We start from the raw sequence: 16,052 nt of genomic DNA, 5'->3' as shown, positions 1-16,052 counted from the left end.
CCTTATTGGTTTGTAGAGAACATTAGTCATTTACAAATAGCCCAGAGTGCATGTCACTCTGAATATCATGTAGACGTTTACAAAGAAATATTTTAGGTCGAAGCAGATTAATTTGTTAAAAAAATGGTCCAATCAAAGTCCAAAATAAAGAAAAAATGTCTGTGTTGCAGCTGGAATTATTGATAAATGTGCCTCAATAAAGCATTGACAAAAGAAAAAAGTATTTTATAGAATGAGGCAAGCCTTTCCTATAAATATGAAAATGAAGAAATAGTTTGAAGATAGTTACTTTGAAAAGCCTGTCATTTTTGACTAGACCTTACGGAAAAACTCCTAAAATGACCATTTCTTATGGTGTGGCCAAAGAGCCACACATGACACTACACAATTATTTGCTACTTTGTGTTTGTCTTCCCCATAAAATGTCCCTAAAACACCTCAAAGTTTACATTTGAAGATGAAATATGTAAAAAGTTCAAGGGGTGTGAACACTTTTGCAGAGCAGCGTTTGAGGGCTGGGTGAATCCGGGAGTGACGGTACATTACCTGTCGACCTTTGGGCTGGATGGTGGACGGCAGGTCCTGCAGGGTAGAAGCAATGGTTACAGAAACATGTTTCCGTCAACTGTCAACACCAAGCAGCTTCTTTCAAGAAACTCTACGCATGCATCAACCATCTGCGGTCTAGCCGGCATGAAACACACGAAACGGAAGCAGGCGGTGAAGACGGCGAGAGAGAGGACTGGTGCTCCTGCAGGTCTGGCTGTGGAGCCACCAACCTAGCTAGCATGGAGCAAAGCCAAGCAGTCACAGAATCCCCTGCAGCATCTGTCTGGAACCTGGGCGGGGAAATGAAGGCCCTGCAGGACCTGAACGGGGGCAGTAGACAGAGTGGGAGGGGGGGGGGGGTCGTGCAGGCTCCCTGAGGCACACCAATTTGTTAACTCAGATATCGGAAACAGAGGTCAAGAGACCCTGCTGCTCAAACCATCACCAGGCCAGACAGACATGAGATAATCACAGTGAGGCGACATTTAGCGGAGACACAGACATGTTGGACGACCACGGCATGGCGGAGGGACAATGAGACGCACCGGTGGGGGCGACAGACGTGGGTTGGTAGGGGGATCCTTACCAAGATAGAACTGTTAATGCTGGAGTGGCCATTGGCAGGAGACTGCCTGGAGGTGCTGGGGGACTCTTTCTGAAATAAGACACACAGGTCAGCAGCGCGCAGCACACACACATTCTCACACACACACACACACACACACACACACACACACACACACACACACATGTCTGGGCAGTGGTCTGAGGAGACGGGGAGGGCCCTATCTGGAGCAGCGGCACGGCCGCAGAGCCGACGTGATGAGATGCATCAACAAAACACCAGCAGCCTGTTTCAACCTATGGCACTGAAAGACAACACCAGACGGGGGCGCTGTTCTCCTCTGAGCAGCAGAGAGCGTGAGGTCATCACTAGCACAGACAGCCACAGCTCAGAGCCACGGGGGTCAGAGGGGTTGGGGCGGACAGGGGGTGTCTGTGTGCGCAGGACAACCAAAAGAGCTGGAGGATGGAAGCAACTCCAGCTGGGAAAAAGCCCCACTGTCTGCTCCAGGTCTTTTGGTCGTCCATGTTTGGTCCGTTTGGTTGGAGATGTGTGTGTACAGGTCCAGTAGTTGGTCTGTGGACATGGGCAGGACAGGATCAGACAGGTGTGGCTCATTCCTAACAGAACAGAAAGACGAGTTCCGGTATCCTTGTTGTGAAATTGGTGTGCTAAATATCTGAACCAGCCCAAGCAAAACACACACACACACACACGCACAGCATTCCTGGATTACACACACGCTTAGTAACCAGGCGAGCGGTTAGTAACCAGATCAGGAGCTCGCGATCAGCAGTACGGAGCGGAGGAAGATGAGGATGAAGTGAGAGGAGGAAGAGGGGTTACCTCGCACGAGGAGCCCTGCGTCCGGTAACTGGGCACGATTTTAAAGGTGATGCTGCCTCGCATTTCCCTCTGTGGACAAAACACACACACACACACGCCGAGTCGTAAACACAACCATAAAATCTGCACAATGTGGAGCATAATTGTGAAGAACACGTGGTTCTCTAGTGTTCTGCTCTTTATTTATGTGGCTCTTCAGAAGAAAAGGAAACTAGAAATAAGTCTTCATGGCCCAGTGCAGAATCAAGGGTTGTTCACACCCAGTATAATGGATCATGACACAACGTCACAGCACAATGAAAGCTGCCACACCTTCAGATTGACTTTTTTAAAACATGTTGAAACGATGTAAGGCATATTATGATAGATAGATAGATATGTATTTATATGCGTAGCCCGTATTTGCACACTTGTACTAACCATAATCCAAGTTTGAAATGAACTTAAATATGATGAAATGTTAAAAAGCCAACACCGCCGGCTCCTGCCAGTCTGGATGCGTAGCCGGTGACTGTGCGCTGCGCTGCTCTCAGGAGTGACGCAAAACTAGAGAGGACAGTCTGAAGTAGAGGCTAAGGTAAAGTAAGGTAAGGTAAAGTCATTTAATTTACATAACACATTTTCAGCAACAAGGCAGTTCAAAGTGCTTTACATGAATTAGAAGGAAATACAAACAAAACAACAAACCAAAAGAAAGACGTTAAAGTATAAAACTACATATTGGCTCCCCATGTTTAATGAGAATAAGAATAAGTAGTCCATAATTTATAAACTAGTAGGAGTTTCTCTGGATTCTTGTTCTGATAAAACTAGGTGTTGGTTCTTCATGTTTGGTAAGATTAGCGAGGTATAAAACTAAATGTTGGTTCCAGTTGTTCTCGGTTGAGTTCTAGATTTGTAGAAAAGGTTAAAGCAAAGTACCTAAGGAAGGTTGAGTTTAATGTGATTTTACTTCAACCTATGAAAACAGCCCTGATGTTAATGAATGTTGTATTTGAACAACCGTAACAAAGTTCATTAATGCAGTCTGACGTTCTTGTTTCAGATATGTGTTGAACAGAAGGTCATAGCTAATTGTTTGGTAAATGTTTCCATTGAGACACATTTCTGGTTACATCTACAGATGAGGAAAATGAAATATTTTCAGAAGAAGAGGGAGAGACCCGAGGAAGACGTTGAGGTGACGTTAGCAGGAGATGCTCGGTGCTCTTTATTGTGACTCCGTTCCTTTAAGTCCTGGGGAACATAAAAGTGACGGTGATCTGTACCGTGACACTATCCCGGTAAAAAAACCACCCTTGTCCTACGCTTCACTTCGACCCTTATCTACTGAGAGTCAATTGATTCCTGGAGGCGCGGATTGTGTTCAAGTTTTAAACTGTACCCGACCGCTAACGTTTGTCCGTGATGAATGTAATGTGCCAGTTCGACGCTGTGAAGCTAACCGGAAACAACCATCACCCGCTCATGTTTCACTGGAGCTTCAGACGTCTCCTGCTCTGTTTCTGAACTTTCATTTGCTTTTCCTCAACTTGCTGACTCTGACTTCTTGTCATTTTTTTTTTAATGTGTTTTCCAACTGCTGAACTTCCCATTAAGCTTAACTTGATATTTGGACAGGCTTCTCACAACTAACAAGATTTATGTATAATGCCTTGTAAAAAGTATTTCTATCTTTTGAACTTTTTTGGGCATTTTGTCACTTTCAGACCCTAATGTCAAAGGTTTTTATTTGGAGTTTATGTGACAGAACAAACCGTAGTAGCGCATGACTGTGAAGGGATTACGGTGTATTAAACAATACCTAAAGCTTGATTTGGAGCACATGTGTCAAACTCCAGGCCAAATCCAGCCTTGATGTGGCTCTCTAGAGTCTAAAAAGCCACATAAATAAAATTTGAAGATAATGGTTGTGCGCTTAAATCTGGAACAAACTTCCAGAAAACTGCAAAACGGCCGAAACACTGAGTTCCTTTAAATCTAGACAAAATACCCTGCCTGCTTAGAGTTGCTTTTAAACCTAATAAACAAAACAACATTTTTATGTGTAACGATGGCACTTGGCAAAATTTAATGTTTACTAGTTTCCTCAATTGTTGACTGTATTCTATGACTTTGTACTTTTACGATGTAAAGCACTTTGAACTGCCTTGTTGTTGAAATGTGCTATTCAAATAAATGTTGAGTGAGTGATTTAAATATTGTTTTATCAAATTAAATAAAGTTATATTTGCATAGTGCCAAATTACAGATGTTACTTCATGTCAAGAATTAGAGAAAGTTTTAATATTTTAACAGTTTATGGGTAGTTTGAAAAATATTCTGCCATAAGCGACACTTTGAGGACATACATGGTTCTGATGTGACACGAAATGAAAATGAGTGGTCCAGTCAAAGTTCAAATATAAATCCAGTGGAGACTGTTATTAGATGCTCTCCATCCAAAATAATTAAGTTTGAGCAATTTTGCAAAAGAAGAAAGGGCAAAAAGTCAGCATGTAGAAACGCAAAACTGATGGAGACATCATTAAATGTTGTTGATCTTTAATTATTATGGAATTACCATAATATAATTACCATTATATTGCTTGAAAGTGGTCTCAAAACGTCCTTAATTGCAATAATTTCTGGGGAAATTTATCATTTAGGCAAAATCTGTTATTGTGACAGGCCTACATGCAACTTTGTTCAACTTTGTCTTGCTGTGTCACATAATATCCAAATACAATGCATCAGATTGTGATGGGGTCATGAATACTGAAACTTATTTGCCAGGTGGTGATGTCACACTTTGTTAGCAGTTTGAAAGAGTAGTTTTATTTTTGGGGGGGTGAAAAAAGTAGGAACAGTCGACGGCTTCTTGATTTGCAGATTCTAAAGCAGAGTGTGTCTTCCGTTGTTGATTTAGTAATGATCAAGCCTTCAAAGGTTGATCTGCATGTAACGATTTGCAGAAATGTTCTAATCCCGTAGCACTACTGTTTTCAGAAGCTTCAAAAAGCAAGATGGTCAATGTAGAGCAACTTACCAGCATTTTCTGCAGCTGCTCCACAGTCTGGTTGGCCACGCTGATGCCATTGATTTCCCTGATCTCATCTCCAACGTGCAACGTTCCTGAGAGGAAACGAGAGCTCAGGAGACGAGGCCGGTGGAACATTGTAGCTACGCTGCACTCTTTTAGACTCTGTTGTTTTTTTTCCTATCACCACTACAGCAAAACTAAAAATCCCTGTTTTATATTATTATCGATTAGATATGTTTAAAGTTCCTTCAGACTAGCCAGCAGCAATTAGCAAACCACTGGTGGAACTGCGCATCAGCTGAGCTTGTCACAGGAGCTACTGCTCAGTGAAACGCTGGTAAAAATGTTGTTAAAGGGTTAATAGAGGAGCCATGTTGTGAGGACTTCTTGAAAGCAGAGTTTCAGAAAGAGCAGGAGCTTCTTAAAGAGACAGAAGACCAATTTCAAGGCGCTTCATGACAAAGTAAATTTTCTTTTAAGTCATATTTGATAAATACAGCATTTTGTTTTATTTTTTTTTTACCCCTCCAGGGGGTCTTTTGTGGGCTCTAGTGTCCCTTATATGATAGTAGGCTGACAGGAAACGGGGAAGGAGAGGGGGGAAGACATGCGGCAAATGTCATCGGGTCCGGGAGTCGAACCCGCGACGGCCGCGTCGAGGACTCAAGGCCTCCAAATACGGGTCGCGCTAACCACTACGCCACCACGGCACGCCCCAAATACAGGATTTTTATAAGAACTGAAGGTAACCTAGTCACTTGATTGTGCTATAAAATGGCACCATATGCTTGGAAATCACATCATAATGGCCGTTTAACAAAAAAAAAGAAGAAAACAATGCAGTTGGGTGTTTATTCTGTGAAAAGCTTCTGAATAATCTTTGATTAAGCTGCAGGTAGCAGTCAAACCGTACCTTGTCTGTGAATCATTCCTCCGTGCATTATCCTGGCCACGATGCAGTGGTTTGAGTCGTTCATCTTCAGCGTGATGCCCTGCATGATTTAACACAGACAAATCTACAGTCAGAGGCACTTCTTCCTACCGTCACACATTTGGTGGGACAGCTGGTGGTGCTCAACAGGGACAACTTGGGATTTTGTTTGCCTTCCAAATACTGAGTTTGTGAGGACATGTACCATGGGTTCGTCTGTGTTCTTCTGGAACTGGACCAGGCGGACTCTGGTGACGTTCTCCAGGTCCATGTCTCCGTTCGCACTCTCCGGGGAGTCTCCGTTCAAGTAGGGCGAGGTGGGCGGAGGGGTGACCCGCAGAGCCTCGTCACTGTAAACCTCGTGGGCGACCACGTCGTGGGCCTGCAGCAGCGCCTGTTGGTCACACAGAGCACAAAAAGAGGCAAATTGGAGACCTGACTGCACACTAAGAAGCCTCTGGGCGTCAGTGAAAAGGATTTAGCAGAAACAGAATAAAGAAGTTTAAGCTGCATTTTTAAAAAATGAATGAACCTCAAACGTTACACAATAGTTTGATGTATAAAAAATTAGAACTATGAACCGACCAATCCTGACATTTGGAGATTTTGATCAGCAGCTGGAATACATTACCTGTATGCCTACAGATTAAAGATTCACCTTCCTACAGAGAATCTTGTGATTGTAGTTCTGCATTTATTATTTCATATAAAAAAGTCATTGTAGGGTCAAGTATCCAAAATCTCACATAATATTGACAAGTATTATACATGTTTTATCTTAAGCTAGGCATCTTCAAGAACACAACTGAACTAGTTAGCTAAAGTTACATTAGATGTATTAGCTAACTAATGTAACATGTTAGCTAATGTAATATTAGTTATATTAGCTAACTAGTATAACATGTTAGCTGAAGTTACATTAGTTATACTAAATAATGTTACATTAGTAACTTGTTAGCTAACATAATAGCTATATTATAATATAATAATATTATAACTAATATTAGTTATAATAGCTAACTAATGTAACATGCTAGCTAGTGCTACATTAGCTAGCTAAAAAGTTTTAAGAAATTTTAACTTAATCCATACAGTAAGAAAACTTTATTTTTTGAATAAACAAACTTTAGCGTGATCGTCATTTTAAAAGTTTTCAACAACCCGTTGAAGACTTGTTCATCAAGAATAACTGGTGGACACTGAGAAACAGCACTTATAAATGCTGAATGGCTTCAGTCAATGATCTGCCTAACTCCTCTTGAGGGGGCTATAAATGAAGACTTGAGATATTTTAGGTGACATGGTAATAATGTGGGTCTGTGGAGGATTTCTGCACAGTTCAGAGGTGGTGTTAAACTTAAACCAGCCTTGAAGTGAAGAGCTGGAGGGATTTCCATGTTAACTCGCTGCTCCACAGTTTGCCACATGTGGCGTGGGTCCGTAGCCCAGTTCTTCTGCTCCGCCCCACACCTACACACAGCTCGATTTCACTCGGCTGACAGCCTCACAGGGTCCTTGAGCGGCACTTTAACAAACCGGTCTGAACTTCAGAAGAAGGCAATCAAAGCTCAGCAATAGGGGGAAACTGTCACTGATTCCCTCGGCTGTACACACACACAAACACACACACGCACAGCTGTGGAAGAAGATCACATCAGAGACACTGGCAGCTCTCTCCAAATTCATGTCAAAATATTTCACACACGCCCTGAGACGCACAGGAGCTCTGTGTCTGAATGAGAACAAGGTTTAAAGCCTGACTCAGTGCAGCTCAGCTGGATGAGAATTTAACGAATAATACAAAAAGAGGGAATGTGTTTGAGTAAAACCAGCAGCAAAACGAGAGGAAGGCGACAACAGCCTAAATTAGATCTGGCTCACACAGTGAGAATCTCATAAATTCTGAGAGCAACTCAGAACGTCAGCCTGAGTTCTGCCCTCTGCCAATATCGATTGTGGTCAGTGGAAAACAAAGATGTGAAATTACGCGCATCCTGTTTGCTGCTTGGTTCAAGAAATGAAAACGACGTCGCAAAATGTCACAGTGATGTTGTCACAAAATATTCAGATGGTGTGTTTCCTGAGGAAGCTCCTCAAGACACAGTAACACCGGAAGATCATCAGCAAACTCAGTTTTCAAGGCTTCCATCTAAGCCTGCTGCAATAAATGAATCACAAGATAAATTTAAATGATTTAATTTCCCTTCTGGTTATTAATCGACATCACAATCCATTTCTATTATGGTTTCAGTTGTGAGTGGTTTTTTATTCCCGTTTCTCTTCATGTTTTTGGTGGCCATGTTTTATTTTGGATATTTAAATGAACTTCCAGTTCCGGATTAAAGTGTTATTTACAAAATTACAAGTTTATTGGTCTTTGAGAAGGCACGCTTGTATTAATATGCGATTATCAATATATTACTTGAAAATGGCGTCAAAACAGCAATATTGTCATTTATCGTGATAGTTAGTGGGACAATTTATTGTTGGGAAACATTTGTTATTGTCAATCTGCCCAGAGTCTGAACTTCAAATCAAATTTCTTTATATAGGACATTTACTTTTAAAATAACATTTAATAATACAAACTACATGCTATCACACCTGGAAAAACGATTTCTGTATTTTATTGTTGTTACATAAATAATAGGTTGATATCTCCCTGCTCTTGAGGAAATATATTATACTTGTTGACTGTAAATGTAGTTTTTATCAACTACTGTTACTTTCAAATAATTTTAAATAATAGCACACTTAAATACCAAAAAATACAAATCATTATTTTTTTTAGTTTGTTACTCCTGTAAGGCTAACATGAATAGCCATGATGACACTGTTAAGTAAGCTACCTACAAATGCTGCTAATGTAGCTGTGTTTATAGATGGAGTACATTAGGAATGGCAAAGAATCTGGTGTTGACATGTTGGTGTGTGTGCCCCCCAAGTGAAAATCTGCTTAGGGCCTCAAAAACTCTTGGGTCGGCCCTGATGAGGGGTAAGGTAGAAGAAGGCTCAAGGAAAGATGTATAATACAAACTTTTTATCAACAACTTTCTTGATAAATGAGGACTGACAAAGACATTTGACATCAGAGACTTACAAGCTAATCGGGTTAGCGTCTCTGACAATTTTTCGTTTGATAAGGCAGAACAAAATTGAGCTTGTATTTTTAGCAGGCATTAATGTCACAGCAACAGCACACCCAATCAGATGGACACACTCATACTGAGTCATCTGCTCCCCAGGACAGTCTGTTCCTCCCTAAGTGGACCGGGCGCGCTAACAGGAGTCCTGCTGTGGTTCCTCCCAGCTTGCCTCTTGTTGGAACGGGAACATGACGGGTCACTGCGTCAAGAGCGCCACAAAGGAGAGACGGGGAGGAAGTGGCGGTACTCTGACCCGACACATCGCATCAGACTCGCTCTGCTGGCGCCCTTCCTCCCCCCTCTATTCTTCCTAATTACCATAATCTCACCCTCAAACCTCACTTTGTTTTGATACATTTCTCTCTCCTCTGTTTGCTTCCCACCACACCCCAGTGACATTCTGTCCATCTGATACTGAGCAGCCCATTGATCAGTGAGGAAATCACTGGCACTAACGCGATAAGGTTAGTGAGGGAGGCAGCCGACAGTAATGGCGGCTGCCTCCTGCAGTGGCTTAATGGTAACGCCACCAGATTTTTTGTGTTTTCTTTTCGGTGAGCAAAGACAAAATAATCCTATGTGTATAATTTTTTTCTACAAATCAACATGTAAAAGTAAAGTTTTGATTTGTATTCACCCCTTTTTACTCAAATAAAAGATCCAATTACCTTCAGAGAACAACTATCCATGATGTAGTCAACAGACCTGGTCTTTATGGAGGGGCCAGCAATAAGAAAGCTGTCAATGAACGTACAGATGCACCGATCCGGTATTAATATCAGTATCGGTCCTGATATTGAAAACAATCCTAGATCGGATATCGGTGACAATGTGCTCAATCTACTCAGTCTAATTCTATGCTTTGTTATTTATTTTACATCATATTTAGAATTCCTAATTGCAAACAACCATTTGAAAGAAGGTTTGTTGCAGTTTATTTTTTTACACTTTGACCAAATTAGTCAATCTATTGTTTTTATCAGTTTCAGTTTCTATATTATTTATTTTAAATTTGCTATTCTACTCCTTTTTGCACCGACTGAACAAATTAAAGTTGTGTTGTCTTTACATGTTTGACCAGGACTGTGAAGCTATTGATGCATTTAAGTGAACTGTAGAGGAGCAGAGTTATCAAATACATTTGTTTTTCAGTACAATAATGTCTGAGTTAAAAAACAAAGAAGAAACAATTAAAGTCAATTCACTTGTTTTTCTGTATTGGATCGCAACATTTTGTCGTATTATTGTGATAACAATAAAAATCTATTACTTCTTTATTAGGTAACTGTATGGCTGTGACAGCCTGGCGCCACAAACACAAATGCTGCTATTGAAAGACATTCCCATTTGAAGCAAACTTACCAAAAGGAAATGTGATTTAAACTGCTCTTACAGAGAAAGTAGTAAAAATAACATTTCCAATAATACTGTCAGGTTTTTTTTAAACAATCATAATTTGTCTTGACTACAATAAATCAAAATTCAAGAATTTAATATAAAAAGAAATTCAAGGATTTTTCCACGATAAATGATGTGATAAAAGGAGGTTCTCCTTCCAGGAAGACGACCACCTGAACAAACAGCCACACTTTTCAGAATTTTATTAGTAAGAGATTTTGAAGATGCTGGCATTCTTGTGTCACGTAAAAGGTCATTTCTGGTTACAGTGACGTAAAGGGAAATCAATAATGTGCCACGATGTTTACCAGGCCCGTTTGCCACTCGCTCTACTCACCATGAAGTGCGGCTGCGTCAGTATCCGTCTGAGCTCTTTAGCTTCGTACTTCTCCGGGTAGCAGGCGATCTCTTCCAGGACCTGACGATGCAGAGAAAGGACAGTCTGCTTTAAACAGGTCTCTGTGCTCGGGTCACTTCCACACCGACGTACCTGCTGGACCTCAAACTATGCAGAGAGACCGACCCAGCGGCCCCGCAGCCCCTCCCCTCTTAAGGTTCCCGTGACCTCCTGATAGTGCTTAGTGTTGTGTCAGCTTCGGTTATCCTGCCTGACTGGTGAATGTGGCATTGTAGAGGTGAGAGGCCTCTCAGAGGGTGTGGGTGTTTGCTCTGAAACCTGCGTTATTGAGTCGCCGCTTGGAAAAGCTGAAGGGTGGGCGGAGCCTCTTACATCCAGGTGCCTCATTTACCCATTAGATTCCAGAGAAAACTCTTCCTACCACAAAATGTTAGCTTTTCTTGTCATTGAACATGTATAACTTGATATTACTTAAATAAACTAAGGCTTGTTTGGTTTTGAATATTTGTGTTACTTTCTGATAAACCAACACATGCAGAATGTGTCCGTTTTAAGCTAAGCTAGTCTCTTTCATCCAGTGTTTGCTGCATCTTTGACTTTATGTTGAGATAAAAATCCCAATATTACAATATTACACGTTTAAGTAAAAGTTGAGGTCCTCAGATCTTTATTCATGTCCCAACGGGCAATTAATTTTGCAAGCAAGCCACAATAATAACAACACACCCCAACAATTAGTGTTTAGCTAAAGGGCTACATACCAAAATTCCCCTGCTTTGTCACATGGGGTTAAAAACACAAAACTTGTTGATCAAAAACAAATAGGTGGTGGTATGACTAAAAATGTCTCCAATAAACAAACTAATAAACATGTAACACTTAAAAATGTAAAACTGTGCTCCAGATTGTTTCCTACAAATTCTGCTACGATATTTTTGTGAGACTTTAGCTAGAACCAGATGTTTTCTGTATTAGTTGGATCATGTACATGTTATATGTGTATGGCAGCCCTCTTTCTTTTTGAGGTCATGTGATTTTATGTTTAGTTACGGTAAGGAAAGCTTGTAAAAAAAACAAACTAAAAATGGAGATGGCAGGGGAAGGCTGCCGTATGTAGCACACAACTAAACATTGTAATTTATGCTTGACACTTAAGTAAAAAGGAAAAGAAAAGTATTTTAGTTTCAGTAAGAAATTAGCGGCCCTGTTAATTTTTACAGCAGGAGCAATCAACTCTAAGAGTATGCCTTTGTTTCCAGTGGGTAATAAAACACTTTGAGTTTCTCTCAGATGCATTTAAGTGCAGTATGTTTTTGCTTCAAGCATCAGCTAGACAGAGAATAGCTAAAACACACGCAACATCAGAAGTAAAATCTGCTCTTTCTCTTTAATCGTCAGCATCTGTTGAAGTTCTGCACGCCACTTTAAATCTATCACAGCTGATTTAAGTAGGAAAATGTGACCCGGACTCTGTGAGCGGACTTGAAAGTCTCGTATAAACACTCTGTGTTAATTAGCCCGGACTCTGTGCTCCCTCCCGTTAAACGGCCTCCCCAGTCTGAACAGCTCTGGGATTTACATCTCTGGGTCTCACCCACTCATCTCGCTGTTCTGACTCTTTGATAACTCCCTCAGTTTGCACATTTAATGTTTAGCTATAAATGAATTCCAACAATATTACCTATTTTTTTAATGAGTCTTACAAAGAGTTTGACATGCTATTAGCTGACAGTCCAGAAGAGTCATTTGTTTTCATTTGTTCTGATTGATAGAATGGAGTTAGCTTTTTTCAAAGTGTGATTGTAGTACGGGTCATTCGGCTGCTTCCTGAGCGTAGGCTAAAGGGAGACTGTAGATGTTAGCTTTTGTAGCTAATACCTACAGGACGACTAGTTGTTAGCTATCTGTAACTAATATTTACAGGAAGATGTTAGCTTTCTCTAGCTAATATCAACAGGAAAACTGTAGATGTTAGCTTTCTGTAGCTAATATTTAAAGACAGACTCTATGCTAGCTTGTGTAGCACTGCCAAGATAGTTTCCACTGTGGGTATTGATGAAGATTAAGGTATATTTGGTGTTTGAACAATTAAAATAGGGAGTTATACGCGTTTTCAGAGGGGGTCTCAAGTATTTGTGAATTTTAGCCGTTTGCCGGTAGCTGTGGTCGCTAAATACCATAAATGTCAGGGTCCAGTTTATATTCATATGAAATTAATTATGAATGAATACATGAGCTGAGAAAAAGTTGTTATAAGACTTGTCTTGTAGTTGTAGAGGTTACTATGTTGGAGCAGGAATTCAAGTTTGTATCCAGGTTTAGCTTATTTAGTACCAGCGCTAATGCTAAAGTCAGACTTACTAGCAAGTTTGGCTTCTTAAAGGGTCAGTATTCTGCAAAATGAACTTTTTTTAGCTTTACATGATGTTATAATATTATTCCCTTATCAAAAACACACATGGGGTGTTGCTTTGATTCTTCCAAGCATGTTTAAGAAATCCTTTAATCTCCCGTGCCAACCAGGCTGTGTGGTGTAACAGAGCGCTGCCTTTTCAAAGAAGCTCCTCCCTGGAGCTGCAGTCACTGGCCGAGCTTCCACATTACCGAGCACCCCTCCCCCGGAATACCTCCACTAGGCTCCACCAGACTAGTGGCAGCAGCAATTAGCAAACACTTGGTAGAACTGAGCATCTACTGAACGTTGTAGTAATCCTGAAGACGGAGTTTCAGAAAGAGCAGGAGCTTCTTAAAGAGACACAGGTCTAATTTCAAGGTGTCAAATTTTGAAGTCATATGTCTTTTAAGTCATGTTTGATAAAAATGAAGGTAACTTGATTGTGCACTACGTGCCTGGAATATCCATAGTACCACCCCATCATAAGGCAGTAAATCAACAATGCATCTTATCTGTGGTTATCAGGCTTGATAAATTTACTTCAGTAATGTTTATGTCTTATCACAAACCAGAAGAGTTCATGAAAGCAGAAGTGAAAGTGCTCGTTAGACACCATTCTGTTGTGATAAAGGGCTTTCTCTGAATCCATTAAACGTGTTAGCATGCGCTAATGACAGAGGCTGTGAAACAGTTTCCTCACTAATGTGGTGTATTTGGTATTGACTCATCGTAAGTAAATGTACATTAATTGTAAAAAGCATTTACAAATGATGACAGTGACGGCCTGAAGTAAAATCAAAAACTTTAGTCCACTCTTGGTGGACTTGGGGCAAATGTAACGTTACTGTAGTAACTTGAATCTTGTTGCGGTGAGCAACAAGATTCAACAATCTCCTGTGCATTTAAAATCCAAATCTCATGATATCGTCATGAGATTTGAACATTTACAGTTTGAGTTTTAAATTGTTAGCATTGGCTAAAACGGGGGTCAATGTGACCTGCTGTTATCCTTCCACCAGTTTGAGCATTTCTTTCCCTTTTCTACAAACACATTGTCCCTTTGACATCTTTCTGCTGCTGTTTCTGATAAAGTCACAGAACAAGCTTCAAAAACCCAAAACTATCAGTCAAAGATGAAAGTAAGAAGTGTGTGTGTTCAGTCACCTCTTTGGCTCTTTGCACCGCATCACTGGGGGGGTTTCGGATCTGTGGCGTCGACTTGGTGTTGATCTTATCGTAGAGCTGAAAGGAAAGCAGGAAGCCAGTGAGCGAATCAGTGGAAAGTGAGGCTCCGTCCATTACACCACTCATTCTTTGCATGTCAAATGAGACCAAGTGACCTTTTACTGCCCCTCAGATTTTATGTACTTTTCCACAAAGATTCCTTCTGTGTCGAACTGTGTCAGGCTGGGGTAAGTTAGTTTAGCTGAGACGTCACTTTCTCACTTCGTACTTAACCTGTCAGTCTGGGATTGTTCAACAACATATTACCCAGTCATTGAGAACCCCAAGTTGTCAAATAGTTACTGTTTTATTTAGAAAGTAAGGCAATGTCCCCTGCTATGTTGCCATCCCAACAAGCAAGCAAGCTGAGCTGAGTACATTTTCATCAGCGTAGACAAAGTGCCTGCATAACTTAGGATGAAATCGGTTTAGTAAGACTAAGAACATTTTGTAGCAGTAGCAAATCTAGTCCAAAAAATACAAAACAACCTGGCTTAGCTGGTGATAAAATATTCTATATTTGAGTATTTGATGAGTAAAAAGGTTATTTAGAAAGACAGGGGCATTGTTTGAACAGATTTTGCTGCAAATATATCACAGGAAAAACGAGTGTCTGGGGTGTATAGGTTTTTGCAAGAAAAACACAGAGTGAACAACTCGCTGTCTTAAAATGTCTTTTCCTTATTATAGTTAGCTGTTGACAACAAGCACTGATTGTAGGACACAAACGATTATAAAACAACCAACTAGTGCAACTGTCATAAAGAAAATAAGGCAAAGTCCCCTGTTGCGTTTCCATTCCAAGCGTTCAGCATGCTGAGGTGAGCATATTTTCATCAGCGCAGACAAAGTGCCTGCATATCTTAGTGTGAGATTAGTTAAATAAGACTTGCAAAACCTTTGTAGTGATAGCAAATCTGGTCCAGAAAATACAAAACAACCAGCTCAGCTGGTGATCAACTCTCATGCGTTTGAGGATCAAATGATTAGAACAGGGGTGCCCAAAGTCGGTCCTCGAGGGCCGGCATCCTGCACTCTTTAGTTCTCTCCCTGGTAGTACCAACAACCTTTTCGGCATGTCAGTGTTCTTCTTAGGCCTTCTGACGAGCCATCATTTGATCCAGGTGCGTTAAACCTGGGCGAGAACCAAAACATGCAGGATGCCGACCCTCGAGGACCCACTTTGGGCTCCCCTGGATTAGAAAGACTGGAGTCTGACAGAGGTATTGTTTGTGCAGATGTGTCTGCAAAGGTATCAAAGGCCAAATGTGTGCATAGGCTACTGCAAGTAAAAGAAAGGGTGAAAAAGTCTTTAGAAAAGCTTGTTGTTAATTCATCATTTCATCATTAGAGCTATCTGTTGACAATAAGCACTTCTCACCTCTCTGCTTGTAGGACATGAGTCATTATAAATGGTTTAAAACAACATACTGGTGCAGATGTCATAAAGGGACAGACCAGCCCTGAAAGGCAGTCGAGACAAAGCCAGCAGCTGTGGCTCAAATTAAAACCGAGCGGCCTTTGGGACCTTGGACGCAGACGACCACGACCGAGTGACACAGCCATTATCACATGAAAAAGGAACGAGTGTGTGATGTTTGCCGAGGAGCGTGTAATT

The 16,052-nt window shown here is 41.0% G+C and overlaps 1 protein-coding gene across 11 annotated transcripts in view; it reads right to left on the bottom strand.

Annotated features, from left to right (window-relative positions):
- The window catches only part of caska (calcium/calmodulin-dependent serine protein kinase a), a 147,806-nt gene that overhangs the window by 14,719 nt on the left and 117,035 nt on the right, over positions 1 to 16,052 (bottom strand). For 7 of the 11 annotated variants that reach the window (XM_032566746.1, XM_032566745.1, XM_032566756.1 and 4 more), the window contains 8 exons: positions 14,375 to 14,452; positions 10,795 to 10,875; positions 6,119 to 6,307; positions 5,896 to 5,974; positions 4,989 to 5,074; positions 1,961 to 2,029; positions 1,136 to 1,204; positions 547 to 582 (listed from right to left, as the gene is read on the bottom strand). In XM_032566746.1, the coding sequence (XP_032422637.1) occupies positions 547 to 582; positions 1,136 to 1,204; positions 1,961 to 2,029; positions 4,989 to 5,074; positions 5,896 to 5,974; positions 6,119 to 6,307; positions 10,795 to 10,875; positions 14,375 to 14,452 (687 nt within the window). The remainder of the gene's footprint in view (positions 1 to 546; positions 583 to 1,135; positions 1,205 to 1,960; positions 2,030 to 4,988; positions 5,075 to 5,895; positions 5,975 to 6,118; positions 6,308 to 10,794; positions 10,876 to 14,374; positions 14,453 to 16,052) is intronic. The other 4 variants (XM_032566751.1, XM_032566753.1, XM_032566752.1 and 1 more) reach the window with 1 other exon arrangement.

The sequence above is a fragment of the Xiphophorus hellerii genome, chromosome 7, assembly GCF_003331165.1.
Source record: "Xiphophorus hellerii strain 12219 chromosome 7, Xiphophorus_hellerii-4.1, whole genome shotgun sequence".
NCBI classification, from domain to species: Eukaryota; Metazoa; Chordata; class Actinopteri; order Cyprinodontiformes; family Poeciliidae; genus Xiphophorus; species Xiphophorus hellerii.
Note: the sequence above shows the minus strand (reverse complement) of the source record. Positions and strands in the feature narration are given on the sequence as shown.